This window comes from Leptodactylus fuscus, chromosome 10 (assembly GCF_031893055.1).
Source record: "Leptodactylus fuscus isolate aLepFus1 chromosome 10, aLepFus1.hap2, whole genome shotgun sequence".
In the NCBI taxonomy this organism is placed as follows: domain Eukaryota; kingdom Metazoa; phylum Chordata; class Amphibia; order Anura; family Leptodactylidae; genus Leptodactylus; species Leptodactylus fuscus.
The window spans coordinates 12,565,754-12,593,027 of NC_134274.1; the positions used below are offsets into that span (position 1 = coordinate 12,565,754).

Below are 27,274 nucleotides of genomic sequence, written 5' to 3' on the forward strand. Positions count from 1 at the left end.
CACTATGTCCCTAGTATAAGGTAATGTGATTGGGTATTCATCCTTTGTTAGTGTTGGGGAGATTGAAAACTGTGACAAGCCCACTGCAAGAAATTGATCTTTGGGGGTTTAGGAACACCTCTGTTTTTATCACACCGGTACTGTATATTGCAGCTGGTTAGTCACTGGCATTTCTGCCAGCAAGGAACCCCTGGGGACTTCACTCCATGTATCCCTGACTAGAGATGAGTGAGTACTGTTCGGATCAGCCGATCCGAACAGCACGCTCGCTTAGAAATGAATGGACGTAGCCGGCACGCGGGGGGTTAAGCGGCCGGCCGCTGTCAAAGCGGAAGTACCAGGTGCATCCATACATTTCTATGGAGCGTGCTGTTCGGATCGGCCGATCCGAACAGTACTCGCTCATCTCTATCCCTGACCCTAACGGGTTGTTTCATGGGGTTTGGCTTCTCTGAGCTTAAGCAATGTAACAGTACATGAAGGCCATACATAGCATACATGGCCGCCCGTGGAGCAGCTTTCTGGCTTATATGGATTGTCACTAATTTAGCTTTTATTTATTTTTCTCATTTCAGGACTTTCTTATGGAAACTTTTATCATGTTTAAGAACCTGATTGGGAAGAACGTCTATCCCTCAGACTGGGTGATAATGAACATGATGCAGAACAAGTGAGTACACGCTGGGTAACATTGTACTATACATTACACATATCCATACAATACACATCCTAATACTCTGTGGCCGTAGGGTAATAAAGGCATTCTCCTGTCTCCAATTGATATTAAACTTTTGCATCATTATACTGTGTGTTCTATTAGTTCCTTACTATCGTCAGGATCACAGCTTGCTCTCAGTGAATATAGACCTAGTCAGTTACATTCAGAGGCTGAAAACCTGTCCTAGTAATGTGCTGCTTACTTGTGTGCACTGTAGGGAGCCATCTCTATGACAAGCCCTACAGAGGTGCTCATGACTGAATCCAAATCATAAATGCTTCTATTCATTGACAGCAAACCGCTATCGAACCCATGATGAGCTGATATAATGTATTAGTATGTGGCACTTCCATTGTTCTGCACACAGGGCAGGTGTATTGCAGGGACGATGTTACATTTTGGACGTTGCGGCATCTTTCCTGTATGATGTTACTCCTCTTTATATTTTGTTTCCAGCATGAGAATAATTTCCTCCCACCTGTCGCAGTGTAGTACAGCTGCCTGCTATCCTGTTCCAGCACAAGTGTAACCCCTAATGAGTTTAGTAGCCCAGACTCCCTGATAGGCTCAGTGCATGAACACAAGCAGATGGCTCTGACTATACAGCAGGTACATCTTGGGAACAATCCAGGACAGTGGGATTCCAGGGTACAAGTTTTCTTTATTAAGTGTTCAAGCTATACTTGGATGTAGTGTGGAGAGCCTAGTGCACAGAGCCTTGTACAGCAGAGCCCTATGTGTGTGGCACCTTGTACTGAAGAACCCTTTGTGTGTGAAACCTTGTACAGCAGAGCCCTGATGTTAGTGGAGCCTTGTGCAGCAGAGCCCTGATGTTAGTGGAGCCTTGTACAGCAGAGCCCTGATCTTAGTGGAGCCTTGTGCAGCAGAGCCCTGCATATCTGGGGCCTTGTACAGCAGAGCCCTATGTGTGTGAAACATTGTACAGCAGAGCCCTGATGTTAGTGGAGCCTTGTACAGCAGAGCCCTGATGTTAGTGGAGCCTTGTGCAGCAGAGCCCTGCATATCTGGGGCCTTATACAGCAGAGCCTACTGCACAGAGACTTGTACAGTAGACAGTTGGTGTTCATGGAGTCTTGTATGACAGAGCCCTGCGTTCATGGGGCCTTGTTACATAGTGCAGAGTCCATACAGTTCTTTACCATGGAGCTAAATATTCAATGCACCGCTGTCTGAGTATAGGGAACCTGTCAGGGAGATTTAGGCCCTCAAAGCCACCACCTACATCTTATCCAGGACACCAACAGGGTAACAGTGATGCTCTATCATCTGGCCATGACAGTACAATAATGAAAAATACTTTGCTCTGGGAGTCACTGGAGGTGGCATATAATAGCAGCCAGCCAATGGGCCGGGCGTCAGACAGGTTAGGAGAGGGACTGTAACCCTTCAGGGAAGTGACTTCACCCCTTTCACTCCTTGCAGGTCATTTGTAAATGGTGCTTGATATTCTTAAAGTACTTGTCTCTGTCATGCTGCTCTGGCCAGACTATAGAAGGGCATCATTGTGAGCGTTACCTCCTAGATGTGGTGTTATAGGGGCCGTCTTTTTAAAGCTTTTTGCAATTGAAACAACAAAACCATTCTCTTCTCCACTGTAAGTCAGTCCATGCGCTAGCAATACGCTATAGTGGTGTGTAGTGGTAATAACCATCTCCTAGATATATGTATGCAGACATGTAAAATCCACTGCACACCGCTGTGATTCTGTATACATAGGCTGACAATGAGATTTATGGCAGCTTTTCTGCACCAACAAACACTATCTTTTAATAGGATGGTTTTTATGCACCGAGCATCCATAAGTGGTGCAATTCTAGCACAGATAAGGGATACATCTGAAGAATAATGTATCGATAAGCAGTTTTTGCAAACTAAATGTCATATTTTATTATTATGTTAATTTTTAGAGAGAAAAAAAAAATCTGTTTTATTTATTCTTGCAAACTGTGCACATCACTATATACCGTCACCCCCTCCCCATTTTGTTTGATGTTTTATTTATTCTGCTTCCCAATTAAAACTGTACAACGTTGCCAAGACCTTAATTGCAGCGTTCTCCAGAATGTAATATAGGTTAGGATGTAGCTGGTGTGCTGCAAGATGCCTAACCTTGATGTCTCCTGCACCAGCGGGTCTGTGCCAAGGTGATCTATGCATTGCTGAAGGACACTGTAGTGTGTGTCATAATGGCACATACAAGTCTCTATAGAGTCAAATACTTTTCATTTATTATCCTTTTCTTACATCACCGATCTATTAGACCGCACACTACGTAGATTGTCATAGCCCTCAACCCCTGCTCTGTGATTGTGGGTGGAGCGGGCTGGGGAGACCTCAGCCCAACTCATTCATTATAACTAGTTTTCTTGTGTGAGTTATAATGGAAATCTATGCCAGATCCTAAATAGCCTGAATCACGTAGGGGAGAAGAGATGTGAATAGGCCGGATCCTAATCCCACATCTCTCAATCCCTACACCTGTCAAGACCTTCATTTAAGACTGGTGTATAATATGTATGTTTATTGTGGTCTCCTTTACAGACCGGGAGAATACACACAGTGATGCCACAGTACAGGGATAATACACACAGTGATGTCACAGTACAGGATAATACACACAGTGATGTCACAGTACAGGGATAATACACACAGTGATGTCACAATACAGGGATAATACACACAGTGATGTCACAGTACAGGGATAATACACACAGTGATGTCACAGTACAGGGATAATACACACAGTGATGTCACAGTACAGGGATAATACACACAGTGATGTCACAGTACAGGGATAATACACACAGTGATGTCACAGTACAGGGATAATACACACAGTGATGTCACAGTACAGGATAATACACACAGTGATGTCACAGTACAGGGATAATACACACAGTGATGTCACAATACAGGGATAATACACACAGTGATGTCACAGTACAGAGATAATACACACAGTGATGTCACAGTACAGGGATAATACACACAGTGATGTCACAGTACAGAGATAATACACACAGTGATGTCACAGTACAGAGATAATACACACAGTGATGTCACAGTACAGAATAATACACACAGTGATGTCACAGTACAGGATAATACACACAGTGATGTCACAGTACAGGATAATACACACAGTGATGTCACAGTACAGAGATAATACAGTGATGTCACAGTACAGAGATAATACACACAGTGATGTCACAGTACAGGGATAATACACACAGTGATGTCACAGTACAGGATAATACACACAGTGATGTCACAGTACAGGATAATACACACAGTGATGTCACAGTACAGCGATAATACACAGTGATGTCACAGTACAGAGATAATACACACAGTGATGTCACAGTACAGCGATAATACACACAGTGATGTCACAGTACAGAGATAATACACACAGTGATGTCACAGTACAGGATAATACACACAGTGATGTCACAGTACAGGATAATACACACAGTGATGTCACAGTACAGGGATAATACACACAGTGATGTCACAGTACAGGGATAATACACACAGTGATGTCACAGTACAGAGATAATACACACAGTGATGTCACAGTACAGCGATAATACACACAGTGATGTCACAGTACAGAGATAATACACACAGTGATGTCACAATACAGGATAATACACACAGTGATGTCACAATACAGGATAATACACACAGTGATGTCACAGTACAGAGATAATACACACAGTGATGTCACAGTACAGGGATAATACACACAGTGATGTCACAGTACAGAGATAATACACACAGTGATGTCACAGTACAGCAATAATACACACAGTGATGTCACAGTACAGAGATAATACACACAGTGATGTCACAGTACAGGATAATACACACAGTGATGTCACAGTACAGGATAATACACACAGTGATGTCACAGTACAGAGATAATACACACAGTGATGTCACAGTACTGGATAATACACACAGTGATGTCACAGTACAGAGATAATACACACAGTGATGTCACAGTACAGGGATAATACACACAGTGATGTCACAGTACAGAGATAATACACACAGTGATGTCACAGTACAGCGATAATACACACAGTGATGTCACAGTACAGAGATAATACACACAGTGATGTCACAGTACAGGGATAATACACACAGTGATGTCACAGTACAGGATAATACACACAGTGATGTCACAGTACAGAGATAATACACACAGTGATGTCACAGTACAGAGATAATACAGTGATGTCACAGTACAGGATAATACACACAGTGATGTCACAGTACAGGGATAATACACACAGTGATGTCACAGTACAGGATAATACACACAGTGATGTCACAGTACAGAGATAATACACACAGTGATGTCACAGTACAGGATAATACACACAGTGATGTCACAGTACAGAGATAATACAGTGATGTCACAGTACAGAGATAATACAGTGATGTCACTATATATGATACACACTGTAATCTCACAGTACAGGGTGACGTGTGGTCACTACTTATGTACAGACTAGAACTACTCTCCCTACTTCTCTATACATTTCGCGCTCTGGCAGGGCCTTCAGATGATAAAATACATAACTGCAGTACCATACGGCTCCGTCTTATGCTCCGCATACATTAAACTTCCATAATTCAGGTAACTTTAGAGGAAAATAAATGGCTCCAGTCATACTTTGGCAGCTTGAGCCTCGCAGAGTCATGTTAATGAATATTGATGCTATGTTTGTTGTCATACATCATTAACAACAATAGTTTTTGAAGAAAAGCATATTTCTCCCATATTTCTCCAGCTCTGACGACACCAGTGATTTATGAGGCTGATCTCGATGTTTCCTCCTTCCAGCATTACTAATTACAGCGCTCGGAAGTAACCTTTGTGGTGAAGGGGTTTAAAGGGGAGATCACTGTAAAGTATATTTGGGAAACTTTTACTTATTCCGGTAAATATCCTATTACCGGTAGTTTTATTATTCTTTAGGACTCATTCACATGGGGGGTGGATTTCGGCACCGAGAGTTACGCTGGGAGCCGTGTCACTCTCTGGTCAGAACCCGCCTGCCACGACCATCGCGTGCCGCGACGGTCAGCAAGTTGCGGAATCCGCCTGAAGAAAGGGCAGCTCACTTCTTTTTTCCGCATGTCGCCGCTAGCGGAGAAAAGAACGCTAATGTTCTCCATAGACCACCATTGTATGGAGGCGGATTTTGAGGCGAAATCCGCTGTCCAAATCCACCTCCTTGCCCCCGTGTGAACTAGCCCTTATAATTCTCTTCATTTTGGATTATTTTTTCTAGCATACGTTCTCTGTGATTTGCTATCTTGTCATGGCTGCCTTGGTCTTCCTTATCCGTTCTTGAGACCTGTAGAATCCCTTTTCTTGTGCATGCTAAGACAAATCACGCCTGCAGAGACCTTACTGGTGAAATTTAATATCACATGTTTCAAGATGGGGAAATTGCTGGATAAAAGCAACAGTTAATAAGCACATCAGTAATAAGTTGTAACTAAGAGAATAAATGTGAGTATTATTTGGGTATTGCAGTCTGGGAAAGGTACCCACATTCCGAACGATAGGGGATAACTTCCTAATTGGTTGGGGTCCCACTGATCACATGCTTTGCACACCAGTTTTGTAAGGGACAGGAACAGTGTGCTCTGCCTCATCCATCTCAGTGGGACCACCAAAGATAGACAAGTACTGTGTCTTGGCTATCTCCGACAGTCTTATTAAATGAATGTGAAAGGTGCGTCTGCATCCACCAGGGCTCAGAGTCCACCATGGAGGACGTTATACAGCAGTACTGAGCATTGTTACTGTGGGGTGAAGCAGCAGCATCAGTAAGTCTGTGCTCTCTCCCACTTCAGCAGCTCTCTGCACACTTCACCCTTCTCTCTCCATAGACTTCTGTGGACAGTGAGCTGATAGTCCTGTCTCCCAAGGTGGATTTAAGTATTGACTTGAGAGTGAATGATCAGCACAGGAGGCATGGGAAGGAGAAGTGACTTATAAATGGGGAAAAAAGATTTAGTTTTTTTGTAATTAGATGTATTAAAAAGTTTCTTCGATTCAGTCATACTATTGATTTATGGAATGTTGGTTGAACCAATGGTATCTGGTAAATCTCCTGCACAAACAAGGGTATGTCTAATAACCAGGTACTATATCATTAGATGAGTCCAGAGCCTTCCAGGAATTGCACGATCCATCTCCTGAAAGCAGGAAGCGCTTACATGGTTTGATTGGGTTTTTTTGTTTTGTTTTTTTTTTAGTCTTTTGGTTTCTTACAGATGTGCCTCCAAGAAAATACTAATTTTCTTTCTTGTTTTATCATTTTTTAATATATAAACATGGCCAACAAAATGCTTTCATAAAAACTGTAAGAAAAAAAAAAATCAATTTCTTCTCCAGTCCTGTTAAATTCATCAATTGCCTCCTGTATGTTAACCTATTTTCCCTCCTATGGGGACTACATTGCCGGTTTACTCTCCATGATTGACGAGGACAAAATGCAAACATCCATTGCTTGTTGAAAGTGGATCTGACTGTAGCGTTCTTGGGAAGCTCTCCCGTCACATTCATATTTGATGGATATTGTTTTTATTCTAGATTTCATGCTCTTTGCTTTGCCTACAGTTGCCTTTATCTTACATTTGCATGGTCTGTGTACCAAGGACGCGTCTTGCATTATGCAAAGTTGTGTTGTAATGATAACTTGTGTTGTAACATAGTAAATAATATATACAATAAGGGAAACTCATTTCTAACCACTTCATTTCTGGAGCGGTCTGTATTGGGCACAGTACACTAACATGTGGGTTATTTGACTTCCATAGTCCACCATAGCTTCACCACTTCTTGACTATGATAGATTGACCTATGAACCCTGATGGAGAATTCCTTAAAGATTAAGTCAAGTGCAACTTTTCCTGCAACTCGGTGCGTCTCCAATTATAAAACTTTTGCACTTGATAAATCTGGGGTACATCGGTCTGACCATCTTACCACTATTTCGCCACTTCTCGACAATGCAAAATGTTACAAATTCTTTCTTGGTCCAACTATGACAAAAACAAGTAAGACCGTATTTTGCAAGTTTTTACATCGGTATTCTGGAGTTCAGAGCCTGATAAATTGTAAGACTCTGTACATGTTACATCCGAATCCTTCATTTGGTGTATATGGAGGTTCGATAACTTACATCAATAACAAATAGGGTATTTCTAGGACTAAGGATAGGCCATCAATTGAAGATCTGTGGGGGCCTGGCACCACCGGAGACACCCCGTATGGATCAGTTTGTGGAAGTGGCAGGGGCACTCCCTGACTTCTGCTTTTGTATGACACTTGTCATAATATACATTGGTCACATGATGTCACGTTCTTTAGTCACATGGCCCGCTCACACCTCAGTCTCACTCATGTGGGGCTTAGTATTGGTACCAAACACAGTCCAAATGTACTAATGTATTGTTCTGTTCTTGGTAAGTACTGAAAAGACTGTAGCGCACACCTCAACAATGCAGAGGATCGGCTGGGGGTGCGGGTGTCAGATGATCCTAAATCAATTAAAAAGATAGGTCATAAAATACTGAGCCTGGAAAAGCCCTATAAGTACATGCACATACTAAGAAATATTAACACATTCCATCCACATATACATGATACAATGTGCCTGCCAGGGGAGGAGCTTCTCTTTTAAGGGGTGGCTCTTTAGAAGGAGGGGGGTCTCAATTAGGATTTTCATATGTCCTAATAAATCTTCCGACATTCCCTTTAAACCCCCCATAGTAAAGCCGGCCATGTGGTTGATGTTTTTCCATAGTAGTGAAATATTCTACAAGTGTCTTTGCCTTATTAATGCTAAAATATAAATCCCACCCTATAAATGTGTGTGCCTATAAAATATATATATATACATCTACATACATATATAATGGCGCTGGCATCGGATACTGTATCTAGGTTAATAAAATCCAGACGCGTTTGAAGTAAATCACATTACCAGAATATTACAAGGTCTTAATCTGAAAATGGGCCTTCTCTAAAATAAAGATGAATGTGTCTAATGAAATCCTTCGGGCTTCAATTAACATAGTTTGTTCTTTAGAGACCGCCACGTAATAAACAAAGCTTATATCAGGTGCAGGTCTGCATAGTGTGGATCAATTAGCAGGCAGGAAATACCCAGCGCCCCCTCCCCGCACGCTGACCTCCGACCTTATATTTCCTACAAACTAATTTTCTGATGAGACCAATTAGCTTTCATTCTTCTGAACACACAAGTGTGCGGCTCTCGAGCTGGTATTTTTACATTTGCTGGATCGGTTACATGCGCTCACTCTTGTCTGTATTGATAGCAGTGGCCTTAGTGGATGGCGGTGGGTTTAGTGTCCACATTATGTACATCTGTGTATAAGACAACTATGTCATTTATTATTTTTATTAGTTTAGTTATTGCTGTCACTATCGCTTTCTCGAAGATTGTCACTATCGCTTTCTGAGAGTATGTTGGGGAGGGTTATACACTAGTTTTATATGTTTTACTTTGATGTTGATCCATCACAGAGCCCATTTTGGCCCAGTATTCTGTATCTATTTAAAGGTAGTTTGTCAGGTCCTCCATGCAGGTGCTCTGAGGGACGGGCCCGATTTACCTTCAGGCATCTATGGCGCAGGTAGAGGCTGAAAAGGTCAATCACTGCTGAAGGGTAGACATTAGGTTCAAATTCCAGAGAGTTGGAGTATATGCATCTATCTATAGGCAAACATGATGAATCAAGCCCCATCCATAGTGCAGGCTGATTTGCATATCCATAAAAAAAATTATCACTGCATTACTTCATTGGATTGTGGCCACTGGTATTTTTTTTGCTACTATTAAAAGCCTCTACATTGCGCTGTTAGTTTTGGAGGCATTTGGAATCAACTTCCCTTTAAAAGAGTAGAGTACCTATTCCTTCAGATGGCTGAAAAGTACTGAGTAAAGCACTTGGTGGGAGATAGAAAACTTACTGTTAGCTGCAGCACCATGTTTGTGTGTGTCTGCTTCACTCTCTCTCATCTGGTTCTTCCAACCTTGTCCCTGTCCACAGATTTCTATGAAAACGTATAATCTGATACTTTAGGGATCAATGAGTCTGTCTTGGGAGACCAAGACAGATTGAGCAGAGATTTCTGAGTGAATAAAGAGTCTAGGATTAAAGAGAGAGTGGAAAAAGGTCTCCTAAATGGGGATAAAATATCTATTACAAAGATATATAACAAACGCTGGTGGCGTCATGTTCATTAGTCACATGCTCCCAAGCACCGCCGCTGTATAATGTACACCTCTGGAGGAGGCCACAGTGCAGCCTCATCTGATGCACTACGATCTAGCCAAACTATCCTATGAAGAGGTTGTCAATATCTTGAGCATTTTCCATACATATATCATTTGATGGATCCAGGGTCACAGATAAAATAATTGACCCCTAGTAAGGTCCTGATACATGTTCATTCTAGTTCCTTTTTTGCATAATGGATGTGCATTACTGCGACTTCTGGGGTTTTCTCGCCAATATATTGCATGCTTCCCTCCTTCCAGGTCCTTATCACTGTAGATAGTATAGCGGCTGTACGCTGTAACAGCACTACTATATACAGCACACAGCCACTTGAAGCCAGTAGGTCAACTAGAAAAATTGCAAGATGTTTAATGCGGTGGGTTGATGAATGTGCTTATGACATAAAACTCCTAAATGTCTGGAGGTTATGGTAGCATTGATGTCTATTTTTGGCGCGTCTCCTGAGCAAGAAAAGGGCAGAATATGTAAATAAAATATGAGCAGGCGCGTGTAAATGTTGCACATTGTGTGAATCACATCTGTTTACAGTATATTGCGTGTTGTAATACACCAACTTATGGAAGTCATTTGTGGGGGAGGGGGGTGGGGGAGTCGTCATCGGAATCACTAATTCGGCAGATCCCTTGGGGCCCACATTGCCTGGCATTATGTCTCATTGGTCACAGGCTGTGTAAAATAGACTTGTCACTTCCCTACAATGGAGTCAGCTAATTTTAAGCTTGACCCAGTATTCAGCTTATTAATTTACTTCCCCACGAGCTAGTGACCTCTCGGTGACGAGGCATAGGGGGCACTGCGAGCACGCATGCTTGCTCATAGTCATCTGTCTTCTAAAGCGCTGCCTCCATATTGACATGGCAATTATTCACGTAAGACAATGAAACTAAGAAGTGGGCAGGACGTGGGGGCTCTCATTAGATACATGCAATTAGAAAGTATCTCAGTTGCTCCTCAGCTCTGGATTTAAAGGGAATGTGTCATGGATATTTTTTCTTAAGGACACAGTTTTGTCCTTAAGACGCCATTGTATTTCAGTTTTGTTTTTTTCTTGGCAAAATTCAGTTTTATTTCTACATCAATAGTAGTTGTTCCAGGGCTTGTATTCTCTGGGATACCGTATATTTTTCACCGGCACCTTTTTGCGATGCCTCTAATTTTGGTTAAGTTTTGTTAACCACTTCTGAGAAGAATAGAAAAAAAACACCACCAATCTTGACAGTTTCTTTTTACATCATAAATTTTGTATTGAATTATGACAATACCATAATATTGTTTGTGTTTTACTTATTTTGCACAATATGAATTGTTTTTTATTTTTTAGAAAAAAAAATGTGTTGTGTTATCATGTTTTGAGAGCTATAACTTTTCTCCATCACAGGTGATTGAGAGCTTGTTTTTTGTAGGTGAAGCTGAACTTTTTATTGATACCATTCTGGCGTGCATATAACTTTTTTCATTTTTTTTTGTGCAGCGAAATGACCCAAATAGCATATTTTTTTTATGTTTTTAATTTTCTTATTGTAAACTTTTAAAGGGATTTTTTTCTACAAATTATACTTATATATCCGCAAAGGCACCATAAATTTTTTATTCCGCAACTCTCCACGGACCATAATGGAACATACAGTTCATTCTCCCTTATTCCAAAAACTTTAGCAGGGGACACTATGTGATGGGATATTCACCACTTACATACACTATGTGATCAAAAGTATCCAGACACCCCCAAAAACATACGTTTTCCATATTAGGTGCATTGTGCTGCCCCCTACTGCCAGGTACTCCATTTCAGCGATCTCAGTAGACATTAGACATCGTGAGAGAGCAGAATGGGGCACTCCGTGGAACTCACGGACTTCGAACATGGTCAGGTGATTGGGTGCCACACATCACACAGGTCAATGCCAAACGACGCCTCGCTTGGTGTAAGGAGCGTAAACATTGGACGATTGAACAGTGGAAAAACGTTGTGTGGAGTGACGAATCACGGTACACAATGTGGCGATACGATGGCAGGGTGTGGGTATGGCGAATGCCGGTGCACGTCATCTGCCACGTGTGTAGCGCCAACAGTAAAATTCGGAGGTGGTGTTATGGTGTGGTCGTGTTTTTCATGGAGAGGGCTTGCACCCCTTGTTGTTTTGCGTGGCACTATCACAGCACAGGCCTACATTGATGTATTAAACACCTTCTTGCTTCCCACTATTGAAGAGCAATTCGGGGATGGCGATTGCATCTTTCAACACAATCGAGCACCTGTTCATACTGCACGGCCTGTGGCGGAGTGGTTACACGACAATAACATCTCTGTAATGGACTGGCCTGCACACAGTCCTGACTTGAATCCTATAGAACACCTTTGGGATGTTTTGGAACGCCGACTTCGTGACAGGCCTCACCGACCTACATCGATACCTCTCCTCAGTGCAGCACTGCGTGAAGAATGGGCTGCCATTCCACAAGAAACCTTCCAGCACCTGATTGAACATATGCCTGCGAGAGTGGAAGCTGTCATTACCGATGGAGGGCGCCACCAACTTGTAAGTCATTATCAGCCAGGTGTCCGGATACTTTTGATCACATAGTGTATATCTGATGATTGGTTGAAATTGGATCTATTGGGCGACAAAAAACAGATTACAGATCCTAACAATTTATCAGAAGAGGGCGACTCAAGGACGAACTTACTTTTGAGGGTTTAGTGTGGCTTTGCGTTGTTTTCCCATTCAGAACTATTTGTTGACCTTCATTGACCGCATTTCTGCACGTTAATGCGCAGCCTTCATTTCTACTCGGGTGAACGTCCCTTATTTTGATATCAAACATTCGCCTATCAAAGCTTCGGAAAGTCATTGCGTGTAATCTCGATGGGATTGATCGGCTGAAATAAAAGCCTTCATTATCTTTCCATCTCACTTAATTGGTGTGACATTATAGTAATGCCTTTTGTAACCTCATTTAGAATTCGTTATCAATCATGGCGTTCTTAAACCTTCTGAAATTAGCCGAGGCTCCACCACACGCGCTGTTTTCTGAACTGCATGACTGAAGATTTTATTATCTCCCACCGTCTGAAATTACGCTGCAATTTTGTCTGATTTTGTAATCTTGAGAAAAACAAGATTTTCTTCAGACTTTCTAATCACCGTACAATAATAAGTGCCATTGGCTTTCGTACACCCCCTATCAGATTAACGCCCTGACAGGAACGCTTTACTCTACTGAGATCCGGATGGGCCAGTCCACGATTTATCTAGATTGCTTTTCTTTAGTTGTCAGACTCTTGTAGCATTTTAGCTGAAATCACAAGGTGTATAGACCTGATACAGGCTAGTTCACATTCATGCCAAGGGTCAAATTCTGGGCGGAAAAGTCCTGCAAGTCCAACTTCATTTGACAATTTTAGGAAAAGAAAAACGGACACACCCAATGGACAGCAAACAGAGCCCATTAGTCTTTGGAGTCACTTCGGATCTGTGTCTTCGACATTAGGCAGACCATATTTGTATTCTTCTTGTCCTGCAACAGACCAAAAGAAGCCAATAACCCAACGCAGATGTGACTGTAGTGATGCTCTGCGTTGGGTAGTTCCACTAATAGCTTTGTCGGAAAAAATACAGCAAAATCTGCAACAGTAATAGCGGCTTTTACACAACCAGTTTAGACTTCATTTTGATCATAAAGTGTAAATCTACCCAAAAACATCAAGGCAACCTGGTTGGGGTGGAGTGCATGGCCACAATAGTTAGTCATTTATATCTATCATATTTGAGATTCTTCGTGACCAACAATTGGGTGGAGAATTCCTACTAATACATATCCCCCTCCCAATACAAACAGGGCACATATATGACTAAAACCAATGCAAGGTGAAAGTTATAGGAACCCTAAGGATTGTGTAATGGGGCATAAGGAGCGATACGCACGTGATGCTGCCACGTCTATCATAGTCGTCTTCTTCAGGCTCACAGTTCTCTTCTACATTGTTAGTTTTGACAAGAGATTGCACCTGTCAAAGGACCCATCAACAGTAAGAGACCTTTAATACGGCACTTATCTCAATCACCGGCTTTCCTGGGTTGCGCCGCGTACATCGGAGCGTCAGGACTCCCACTGATTATGATTGTGTGTTGGAGGAATCATTTCCTTTAAGTAGTGATGTGGGAAGATTGTGCATATTAATAGCTCGGTAACTTAAACCCATATTTAACATTTCCTGTCGTGATGTCTTTGATGTGTATGATAGTTTGCACCCTGAATGTATGAATTACTGAAATGTGAGGAAAATAGATCAGTAACTGCATGCTCATATTGTATATAGTGCGAGTTCTCCCTTCTTAAAGGCAATGCGTCATCAGGAAATGACCTATTTTATAAATCAAGATTAAGTTTAAGAATTTTTGATATTTTAAAGAATTTTCCTTGTCACTATCTATATTTTAAAAAAAGTACTAAATCCTGCAATTTTTACTCTGGCCTGTAAGCGCAATAATAGACTGGCTATCCAGTTCTTTAGGGGATAGTCACATTATTTTTGTCAGGCAATTGTAGATAATACCTTTAAGATAGGTCGTTAGGATCACAGTGATGGGAATCTGATTCCTGATACCCCCAACAACCAGCAGATTGAGCGGGACAAGGCAACCTGGGAAGTATTAACCCTCCGTCCACTGTGCAGTGACCCAGAATACTACTGCAACTCTTTCACTTTCCCTTTAATGTATATATAACATTAGTTGTGATATCTGCACTGCAATGAACAGATATCAATGACCTCTAGGGATTGTAAGTTTTTTGTTTTTCTTTCTTGATACCTTATCCTTAGGCCAAGGCCCTGAGTAGCTGACCACAGTGAAAAAGCACTGCATGCAAAACTGCGGCGGAAAGGTTTCCATTTTTTTCCTCGCAGTGATTTTCACAGAAAGTCCATGGAGAGTATAATTGACATGCTGCGATTTCCAAAAACACAACTGTTTTGGAAATTGCAGCATTTCTGTCACGCATATTATTCTGCAATATGTGGATGGAATTCGATAGACTGTAAAACACTGCATTTACGCAACGTGGGCCCCCGGCCTTAAAGGATTTATTTTCATTACAGATATTTATCCCCTTTGCCTGAAAACAAAATTGTATTTCAGGTTGCATCTTTATCTGTTTTCTACGCCAACACATATGAATATATAAGAGCGGATACACCTGGCGGTATCACCTCTGTATTACAGCTGCATATCCTGGCTGCCAGTCTAATGACCTGAGTGTACAGCCTCGTAGATTTTTATACTGCTGCTGCTTTGCGTCATTACACCCGTGGCCAGGATTTGTGGCAGTAATACAGATGTGTTGTGTTCATGTGTACCCCGCCTCGCATGGCTTATTCACGAGTATAATTGTCTTCCGCCTCCATCACATTCACAATGCTTTTTAATTTAACTAAACTAGAACTGGAAACATCTGATTCAGCAAAAAAAGAGTTCCCCTGCCTGTTACCGCTATAGTGACTAGCGGAGCGATAGGACATTACCGTGTGCCGTCAGGAGGTAACACTGAAGTATATTACCTACAAAGCTAAATGCGACATCTAAGGGGGAGAGAACTGATGTAACTGTGTCAGATTAGGCCTGAAAGTGATGGAAGTTACTGTTGCTCCAATTATTTTCCCTCAATACAGAAAGTTGTGGATTTTGCCTTTCATCTCAGCACATAGATAGTAACTAAACCAAGCCTGCAAAAGTGTGTTATAGCCTAAATCTTTATGTGAACACCTCAATGTTGGGACCTGAGCGCTTAATACGTTGTAGAGTTATCTGCAGGTCACCAATTTATGCCACAGTTATCCAGTATTATAGTCAGCTCCACCCTGGACGAGGCCAATTCAATACTTTTAGGCTCCTAGCACACTACAGGGTGCAGGCCGTAGGTTGTGATTGAACGGAGCAGTCGGTGCCATACTTCTGCAGCCCTATTCATTCCATGATTGGGGGTCACAGAAGTACACCCACAAAACCGGACAGGGATAGCATCTTTTGTAAGTTTTATGTTCAGGACTATCCAGAAGTGTGCTATCTGAGAAAAACCTGGATAAAATCCAGTCTTGTGCAAGAGCCCCTTATACTGTATACATACCTTTACATCACCCTACGTGACTGACCGCTAGATGTGATCCTAATACATTTCTGTTATACTCTCTATATAGGACACCACACTACACAAGCATCGGACATGACCATAATATAGTACACTATACTTAGAACACTACAACCCCCAATGTGATCCAACCATTGACTGACCATAATACAATAACACCCTTTTATAGCCTGCAATAATAGTTTTAGTATACTTTATACATAGAACACTACATCCCCTAACATGACATACTACAATTTATTATGCTCAGTATATAGAACATTACAATCCCCAACATTTCCCAACCATAGGATATGACCCTGGTATAGTTCTATTATATAATGTATACAGAACACTACCATGAACCAACTACTTCACATGACTATTGTACAATTCTGTTATACTCTTCTTAGAACACCACAACCCCCAATATATTCTCACCAAGACATGTCTATGATGCAATTCTATGCTATATAAAGAACACTGCATTGCCCAGCACGACCTGAATACTTTACAGGACAGTAATACAATGTTATACTCTACACACTGGAAACTACAACCCCCAACATATCCCGATATCACTGGCCTGACCATAGTATAATTCTGTTCTACCCACTACAGCCCCCAGTGTGCCCTGGAAATCGCAGCTGAATAAGAATACAATGCGATTATATTGGTGGTTTGTTGGCGACCGATGCTGGAAACAATGGGACTTGTCAGGACATAAATTTCTTTCTCCAATCTATTGAGTGTCCTTGAAGTTTGTCACTGTACACATCCACACAGAGATGCCCTCAGGCCTGACCAGCATTGAAGGTTTCCGATATGTTTCTTTCCAAGCACTTAAGCATCCGTCAGTGATTGTTAGTGCGCGGTGTCCATCATTGCTCTTGGGATTAGGAGAGGTATCCGGAGAAGCCTGTGTGTAAGACCTGCGGGCAGCGCACACGTAATTCCATCACTGCGATCCTACGCTCCTTAGTAACACAAGAGCTTGTTAATACGGCCCTGGATGGGATTATTGTCCCCGTATAAGATGATGTGACAGGCCAGTAGTCACAGATACCGGGTAGTCTCCTGACTAATGACCTTAATTAGACTTTACTGAAATAATGAAGCTTGTTACACTACAGATCAATACAAGGCAATCTGAATCGTGTGTGTAATTTCACATGTATCTGGATTGTGTGCATCATGCATGTCAACTGGAAGAGTCTAACCAAATTGGTCTAAGAATGGTAAGAATTTTCCTGGGGTTGTGAAGGGGTAAAGCCTTAGCAAATAAACTTGTTCTTGTGTAAAGAAGAGTTAAACAGTTTTCGGGGATATTAAATATGGACTGACGTTTACTATTCCAGTCTTAATCCTCACAGGCTTTGGCCTCTTAATTCTTGTACATGTTGGGAGGTCCCGTGTGTCTAAACTCATATCTACACCAGAGACTGGAGAAAATTTCTGCTATAACTCATGCAAGTTATAATAAATCTGATGGGTGGAGGTGCTGTAAGCTACCTAGATTCCCGCCCCACTGTCTTAAAAAGTGGCAAAGGACATGAGATGTGCCTAAAATGTGCCAACTTGGGGCTCCGTTTCAGCCATTTTTAGGTGTAGCCCGGTTAGTAATTATGCTTCTGTATTGGCATCTCTTGGAGGACTGTCTCAGCAGTTGGTAGAGGATTTTGAAAATTACGGCTAATTGGAGAATATGCAAATTAGGTGGCAATTGCCCCAATGACCCCAATCTGAACCACAGACTGGTCCTGAATAATGACACTACTTTTTTGTAAAGTCACTGGCACGCTGGCATCAAACTACAAATGGTGCATGAGTCTAGTGTGCCATCCAATTGCGATTGGGAGATGTCGCGCCTTACCAATATACTGCACATGTCCTTCATCCATCATTAGTGCTCTGCAGTGTTCTGCTAACTCTTACACGTTGTGCTGATGATAGATGCTTCATACAAGACTGATTGCATCGATCAAAGCCAAGGGGCAGGTATTGGACAATGATATTTGGATTTGCACTGCTCTCGGGGGATTTGCACTGCTCTCTGGGCATTTGTCTCCTAGCTTGGTTAATATATAAGCTTATTTTCTCTTTGAAATATCAAAAAGATACATGTCCTCATACGTCTAAGTCCTCTACTATTTGCAGGAGTTATCTGATAGCCATAAGTTATACCCGACCTTGTTATTGAGGTCTGGTATTTAATTCACAACCATTGCAACCAGGAGCATAAAGCCTAGTGCAAGGCTATGTAATCTCCATAGACAATTACTGGTAGTAGTATGAGTTGGACTCTGTGGCCCTGAGAGTGGTGAGTCGTCATAATATAGGGCCACATCTAAAGAGTTCGCCTTGTCCCTGGTAGATGGAGTTATAGAATTTCATCAAAATGTTAAACCAAGAACCTCTTTTTCATTGGAGTGTTTGTGTTTAATAACACACTCATGTCTGAGCTGAGTGGGCATTTTCATGGACTGTCCATAGAGTAGAGTGTTCTCCCAGTAGCTAGCTAAGATTTCTGTATGGCTTTAACGTTCCTGAATTGATGTCTGGGCTACCCCCTGGGATGCCAAAGGGGTAAGTACCCAGGCTTTAGCCATTAACATCTCTCTAAGACTGTGATCCTGAGCTGAGACATACTTAATACTATTCCACCTTTATGCCAAGACTGCGCATAATAGAAAATATAATGACTTTCAGCCTAATATCTGCGATTTTTTGGTAATTAAGCAGGCTAATTGGCTCCTACCTTCATGATAGCGCTTATCTTTTCCATTATTTCATTCCTTGGACTGAAATAATTATCGCTATTGATTATATTCTTCAGCTACTATTACCGTGGCTGGAGACAAGCTGCTATATATACAGTGCTGATATCATTACGATGCATGAGCGGCTCTGCTGCCAGGGCTGATACTGAAATCTAATGAAGATGATGGTGCGAGAGACCGAATAACTATAGGGCTGATGTATAGACATTCTTATATATCTCCTCCAAGGGAAATGTAGGGGAACATTATATTTGTACTCGGTGACCATGACATTTTCCTTCATGTTGCAGAGTGTTCTTACGGGCCATCAATCAGTATGCGGACATGCTGAACAAAAAGTTTTTGGATCAAGCAAACTTTGAACTTCAGGTAAGAATCTTTCTGTCCAGGCAAACTTTACATATCACTGATCTATGATTAAGGATTTCTGCCAGAATTGAAGATGATTCTAAGGTCTCATGCACACAACGTTGAAAGAAAAATCGATGTTTAGAACTGATTTAATGATTCGCTTTCAACCTTTTTTTTTTTTTTTTTTTTTTTTATCAATGTGTCACATATTTTCACTTTTTGACTGTCCATTAAAAAACGGAATATGTGTGAATATACCAATTGACTTCCAATGTTTTAAAAATAGATGTTAACGTTGACAAAAAACAAAGGTCCATCTCACATCTGTTTTTCAAATATCTGAGGCCTAAAAGAGTCCAAGTGAACATTCATTGTTGCTCCAGTCTCTTCTGATTTCCAACAGAAGGATACCAAAAACTCTGCGTGGGGGCCTAAAAATATCTAAAGGGTTATCTTCTTCACTTCATTCACATAGCTATAAAGAAGGGGGCTGACATGAAGAACATAGCTCTTTTATTCTATGAACTCATAGTGGGGGATAGCAAGATCTCGTAGCTCCTTTCCTAGACATAAGGGGCTTTTTTTTGGTCTTCGCTGTGAGGAATACACTACAGTACACAGCTGTTTTGGACTATAACACCCCTCTTCATCTGTAGAGTTTTGGCTACATATTTAGCTTTGGATCCATTTGGTGTAATGCCAAAGATCCTCGTGGACGTCACTTCACAACAGTCTTCTCCTTATCACAGGCAGCATTACAATAGAAGATAACCACTACATATATAGAAAACCGTGGTAGATCAGACAGTCAGTGAGTCAATTCACTACTATAGGTTACTGTGGTTTATTGGTCTGCTTTAAAGCTTCCCTTTGAATGCATTTACGTAAAGATGGCCGTCTCCATAATCCTGTGCGGGTAACAAGATAAAAAAAAATCTTCAATGAGAAAATTGTTTTGAAAAAAAGGTTTCTGTGGGTTTTAATTTATTAGGAAAAGTATAGATAACCGTAGCATTCCCTTTAGTGGGATTTTCCTACAAATTATATTTATGGTATGTCCATAAACGCGGTTAAGAGTTACAATGGTCGTCTCCTTTAAGGAGGTTTGACCCATAACAAGTCATTAGATGGTGTCTTGGCATCTTGGCATTGATCTAGGTTGGTTTCTCGCTTCTGCACATCTTAGTATGGATTCCGTGTAGTTCTTCTGTCCCGACACAGTTCTCTTCAGTTTGTATAGATCTTTCCAGGACTTCTTTTTCCTCTCCTCCTCAGAAGTGCAGGATCCCACCATGCAGCCTCTCAGCAGCCCGATTCCTTTCCTTAATGCCTTATCAAATGAAACATATGTGGAGGTCGCATAGCACGGAATTGCTGAGAACACAGCTTGCCTACAACAAGGGGTTGTCTGGCAAACGGAAGATTTCAGACGTACAGCAGCTTTTCCTTGCTCGCTCGGTAAAGAGGAGAACACATTGCACTTCGGGGAGCTGTTTGGTAGTAAACAGTGTTCTCTTCATTTGTGCTGATCTGAAAGAAAATAATCCAATCAAGCCGAAAGATTCTGTATTATATCTGCCGGCTGTGCGTGCGCTACAGTAACCCTTTACCTGCCCGCGGGTTATTACTAAAATGTTCATTGTAGTTAAGTTCTCCAGCAGATGCCTTAGCTACACATCTCTGGGTCACGCCAAATGTATGCTGCATTATCATAGGGAGGTAAATTAGACCAGTTGTGATCAATCAGTGGCAACCATTGGATAGATCTCAAGATCTGGCTACATACTGTTTTCTGTCTGTTAATACAGGATTTGCAACATTCAAGTTGGCTCATGACATCAGTTTTCAGTATCCTCATGAGTTACTATAAAACACATCCCATTTCAGGCATTTTTTGCTCTGGCAACTTTCATAAAAACTTGCTGCTGAATTTTGTTGATGGCAGTCCTGTCAGTATTAGATGTTCACACAGAGGAATTTGGAGCTGATTTTGATGCAGATTCTGTCCAGATTGTACTTCTCAACGGGAACAGAGACCGAGTGGCCAGAAAATGGAGAGGACGTCTGCCCTTACAGTCCTTCGGCCTAGTGAGACTGGATGTATCCTACTCTTTGCCAATTCATCCTAATGGTCAGCAAGCAAAATCTCAAGCCAAATACTGAATAATAAAAATAACTTTTAAGTTTCAGATTTGCTGGGCGTTTGACCAGTAGGAGTGGGGGTCTCTTAGTGTCATACATGTAAGACCACCTCTCTGCTCACTTTTCTAGGCCTGATGGTTCCCTGTACTCTGTCACTGCTATAGAAGTGAATGGAGCTCTGTATTCACAAAATGGACTTGGGGACCTCCATTCTTCTAATCATTGTTGGTCCCAGCGATCAGACATTTATCTCCCATCTTGGGAAGAAAAGAAAAATGTTTTTTGTGGGAATAAGCAAAAATCATCCTGGAAGCAAAAGGGTTAAAGTCACACTAATTCTTACTCTCTTTGCAGCTATGGAACAATTACTTTCACCTGGCCGTCGCTTTCTTAACTCAAGAATCGCTGCAACTGGAAAATTTCTCCAGTGCCAAAAGAGCAAAAATCCTGAACAAGTAAGTAACAAATGACATCCATGAGAAGACTGTATAAAATCTTCAGCCATCTTTCACCAAAGCCGTCATTTTTTGTGCTGGAATAATACAGGTACAGAGGCCGGGCGAATTTAATTTCTCTGAGAACAGAAATGTATTGTGATTTTTTTCTGCATATTCTTTATTTAAGATGAAGGGAGCGGCGCTTTGTATCTCCCCGCAGCTTGAATGAAATGCTAATCCATTTTCCGTCTGTACCTGCGTCTAGAGATTTTGGTGACTGCTCACTACAAAGCTGACTTCTACATCTGAGGATGTGTGTTTCATGGGACGTATTCATTGCATCTGCTGTAGGGAACTTTATCCATATTGCCTTTTGTGGGGATTTCTGGCTAAACACTTTTTTTTTTATAGTTAAAGCTCAGAAAATCAGTCCAAAAATAAAGGATTAAAATGGGAATAATATATTTGTGTGTATGTTTCAGAGCAAAGATTAAGAACTTGAGGATTTACAACATTTAGGGAACTGCAGGTTTCGATCGGTCGCGGTCAGAAGTTATAAATCTGGATTAGAGGAAATGTTCCTTTTTTGTATACTTGGAACATACTTGGTGCTACAGTAGATCCATTGTCGGCAGTTTCATTATTGTCACCACATTGCTGGTTACACACACTCAACACAGCCATCACTGTTGGCTATGAAGGGTACTCTCTGCATTGTAGGAGTAGTCACCAGGGACATTGCACTCATCTCCCTAGGAGTCAGTAAGGAGGTAGGCTCTTAGGTAGTAAGTGTATAAGTTTATTTTTTTCAGAAATCCATAGTACAAGTGAAGGAAACAATCTTTGTAAGGAAAACTACCCACTTTGCTTTTTTCTGTCACTGATCAAATCTTTACAGTAGAAGTCTATGGAGGCGGGGGAGGAGAGAGCATCTCAAAGCAGAAAGACATCTGCACTATAGAGAGACTGATTCCTTTCACAACACAGCTGGATTATTGGGAATTACTATCCAGCCTTCTCCAGATAGAAATGACTTATTTAATGCTGAAATAGGTCTCTCTTCTTCTCCCCCTCCCCTTCCATAGACTTCATTGACACTGCTTGTATATGGACTACAGACTTAAATCACTTAGATAAGGAAAGAGAGAAGTAATAGTTAGAGACAGATACTTTTCTGTAGTGAAATATATTAAAAAGTTTGTTCCTTTCACCTGTATACTTTCTCTTCTAGAATATATTGGAGGAGAAGTGGTAATACTCTAACCTCTAGTCATACCTACACACCCTGCAGCCCTTCTGGCCAAGGCAGAGGGTACCATATTTTCCTTCTGGGCCTAAATGTGTCATTTCCACCACTTGTGTTTTTGGTGGAAAAAAAAATGTCGTCTTCACTAGAAAAAAAGAAAATCTGTAGCTAGAGATTTTAATCTGGAAAATCAGTCTAATTTACCCTATGAGACATCTCTGTATACCGTACTGTACTTTTTTTTTTTTTTTCTTCCATTGTCTCCAAGGGAAATAAATTCCAGTCTCTTTCCATCACGGTACTGAAGAGGTTGTCATATCTTGTCACATTCAATCACTGCTGCCTTTGTCACTCACTATTGCTAATATTTATTCACAAGATTGGAAACAATGACAAAAATCCATAAATTTTCTCATCCTTCAGGTACGGTGATATGAGAAGACAGATCGGCTTTGAAATCAGGGACATGTGGTATAATTTGGGTAAGTATCTTTAAGTCTTAAGACTAAGAATAATATCTATAGATATAGAAAAAAGGGGAGGAAGGGAAAGGAAAATATACTCAGCCAACTTGTAGTGAAAATCACTCTCCCATATATCGCTTCCCACTCTGAGATCCGTGGATCTATAGACCGGCTCGGAAAAAATATGCTCCCTCGGTCCGGAGCCAAACGATAGTACATCCAACAAGAAATTGATTCCAGCCAGGTTGCGTGGAAAGATGCAAATATACTTCTTCTTTATTGTTAAAAAGTTTACGAAATCACAGCAGCATAAGCACAACACAGGAATGTGGGCGTCAGACTGACGCGTTTCGGATATGTTATCCTTTGTCAAAGTCTTGACTTTGACAAAGGATAACATATCTGAAACGCGTCAGTCTGACGCCCACATTCCTGTGTTGTGCTTATGCTGCTGTGATTTCGTAAACTTTTTAACAATAAAGAAGAAGTATATTTGCATCTTTCCACGCAACCTGGCTGGAATCAATTTCTTGTTGGATGTACTAATATCTATAGATGGCCGTGTCTGCGCCACATATGAATATTTTTAGCCAAAAGCAGAAGACTCTGCTTTTTTTTCTTCTTATAAATATCTTTCTCTCTATACCATATACAGTTTCCATGCCATTTTATCAGAAACGATATACCAGCAGGTTGTGACCTACTGTCATTTTACAGGTCAACAAGCAAAACTGCCAATTTGACCTCATACGTCATGTTTTATTCCAGTGTTTGAACCTCTCCCATATGTGGCCTTGAATTCTAGAGATCTTTAAAAAAATATATATTTTTTTTAAAGAGGACCTTTCACCATTTTTCCCACAGGCAGTTCTATATACTGCCGGAAAGCTGACAGTGTGCTGAGTTCAGCGCACTGTCGGCTTTCCCGATCTGTGCCCGGTGTGAAGAGCTTACAGCTCGGTACCGTAGCTCTTCTATGGTCAGAAGGGCGTTTCTGACTGTTAGCCAGGAACGTCCTTCTGCCTCGCGGCGCCTATCGCGCTGTACTGTGGAGCGGGGAGGAACGCCCCCTCCCTCTGCTCACACAGCTCGTCCATAGACTAGCATTATCAGGGAGGGTAGGGGGCGTTCCTCCCCGCTCCACAGCACAGCGCGATAGGCGCCGTGAGGCAGAAGGACGTTCCTGGCTAACAGTCAGAAACGCCCTTCTGACCATAGAAGAGCTACGGTACCGGACCGTAAGCTCTTCACACCGGGCACAGATCGGGAAAGCCGACAGTGCGCTGAATTCAGCGCACTGTCAGCTTTCCGGCAGTATATAGAACTGCCTTTGGGAAAAATGGTGAAAGGTCCTCTTTAAATTATTTTTACGGAGCAGACTATAAAGTGAAAAAAACACAAACATATTTTTGGAGTAATGTAATAGAATTATTAGTAGACGTAAATATAGATTTATTAGTTTTTGAGGTTTATTTTCTTGCTTGGAGTTTTTGCCTTTCCAAAGAGAAGTGTAAATTATTACGTGAAGTCACAGGGAGTATATGTAAGGATATGGTTTAAAAGGGGGTAACTTGTGAAGTTGAGACCTCTCTCTATACCTTATTAGAGAATATGGACATCATAGGGGAGGTCTTCTGTTTGGGACAGTCTCTATGAATCAGTGAGCCTACAAGTAGCTCCTATTCTGGCCCTCCTTCTAATACATGGGGATGGCCAATAATCTCAGTGGTTGTCTTGTAATACTATATTGACACTGCAGGAAAACACTTTGACTGGCTGCAGCTTCAACTGGCAAAACTTGTGACTACATTTTCCCAAAAGATAAAATTTCTGATGGACATTCAGCTATTGAGTGATAGTATGAGACCGTACATCATGGTAATGCTTGCCACACTGGTGCCTAATCCAAATTACCCATTAAAGAAAGTGGCTCCTTCTTGAGTCATTATTGATAGTTCACTGACTTATAATGTTAATAAGGATCCTTCAGAGTTTAGACATATTTACTTATTCTGCAACTTTCCACCAGTAAACAGGATGTAAAAAATCTTGATTCATATAGAATAATGAGCACCTGGTTGTATAATGTCAAGCACTTTCCTAGAAGGGTTCTTGTCCACAATTTCCCTTGCAATCACTTACGCATCAATTCCTTCTCTTCCGCGCACCCTTAACTATAGAAGACACTGTTTTTATGCCAAACCTATGTCAAAAAACCTTCACAAAATCAACAAAGTTTTTGCATACAGTCATCTAACTGAAATTAACATTTCCATGAAAGATTGTAGACTTATTTTTCAAAAGTGTTGTTTGAATCTTAACCCCTTAGTGACCAGCCTATTTTGGACCTTAATGACCAAGCCAAATTTTGGAAATTTGCCCTGTGTCACTTTATCAGTGAATAATTCTGTAACAGTATAGCACATCCAAGCGATTCTGATATTGTTTTTTCGTGACATGTTGTACTTTACTGAGAAGGTAAAATTAGACTGATATAACTTGCGTAAATTTATTTAAAAACTCGCAAATGCTGAAAATTTTGAAAATTTTTCAATGTTTTCCATTTTTAGCTGTGATATCTCACATATACACAATAATACAGGGCAAAAAAGTTAGTAGTTATATACTTCCAAATGTTCCTTTTGTGTTTCAAGCATATTTGAAATAATTTTAGCATATTTGAGTAACTTAGACAATTTACAAGTTTATCAAGTTTATAAGCAAATTTTGGAAATTTTGAGTTTGTCATTTTTTCCTGTACCAAGCTCTGTTTGCAGACAGGAATTGGTGGAATAATGACAGAACCTCCCATTAAATGACCCAATTTGGAAAACTAGACCCCTTCAGGTATTCGTTGAGGGGTATAGTGAGTATTTTGATCAAATAAATATTGTTTTGCAAGAATTATTACAAATGATGAAAAAAATGACATTTTCATTTTCTTCAAATATATGTCATTTTAAAGCCAGTTTTTTTGCACACAACACATCAAAAAGAAGAAACACACCCCAAAATATATCACCCCACTTCTCCCGTGTTAAAATATGTTCATTTTGTGGCCTTAGTCCTATGTACACACATATAGTAGGGCCTAAGAGGTAAGGAGGGCCAATTGGATTTCAAAACACAAATTTTGCTTGCAGATATTTTAGGCCCATTGCACATTCAAACAAGATTTGAGTTACCAAAGCAATTGAAAACCCCCATAAATGACCCCATTTTATAAACTAGACCCCTTAAGGTATTCATTGAGGGGTATAGTGAGCATTTTGACCCTATAGCCGTTTCACAGATTTTACTAACCTTAGGATGTGTAGGTTAAAAATTACTAAAATGTCCCTTTATCCCCAAAGTTTTCATTTTCACAAGGGGTTAAAAGAGAAAAAGCCCCCCACAGTTTGTTACACAATTTCTCCTGAACACGGCAATACCCCATATGTGGCCATAATCTGCTGTATGGGAACATGGTGGGGCTTAGAATGAGAAGAGCGCTATTTGGCTTTTGGAGGGCAGATGTTGCTGGAATAGTTTTCAGGTGCCATGTCGCATTAGCTGAGCCCCTAAAGTATCAATACAATGGAAAGTCCTCAGATGTGACCCCATTTTAAAAACTACACCCATCAGGGAATGTA

The 27,274-nt window shown here is 41.0% G+C and overlaps 1 protein-coding gene across 3 annotated transcripts in view; it reads left to right on the forward strand.

Moving 5' to 3' along the window:
- The window catches only part of DOCK1 (dedicator of cytokinesis 1), a 216,011-nt gene that overhangs the window by 138,374 nt on the left and 50,363 nt on the right, over window positions 1-27,274 (forward strand). For all 3 annotated transcript variants that reach the window (XM_075257678.1, XM_075257680.1, XM_075257681.1), the window contains exons 29-32: window positions 576-670; window positions 19,293-19,371; window positions 21,850-21,950; window positions 23,602-23,660. In XM_075257678.1, coding sequence (XP_075113779.1) covers window positions 576-670; window positions 19,293-19,371; window positions 21,850-21,950; window positions 23,602-23,660 — 334 coding nt within the window. The remainder of the gene's footprint in view (window positions 1-575; window positions 671-19,292; window positions 19,372-21,849; window positions 21,951-23,601; window positions 23,661-27,274) is intronic.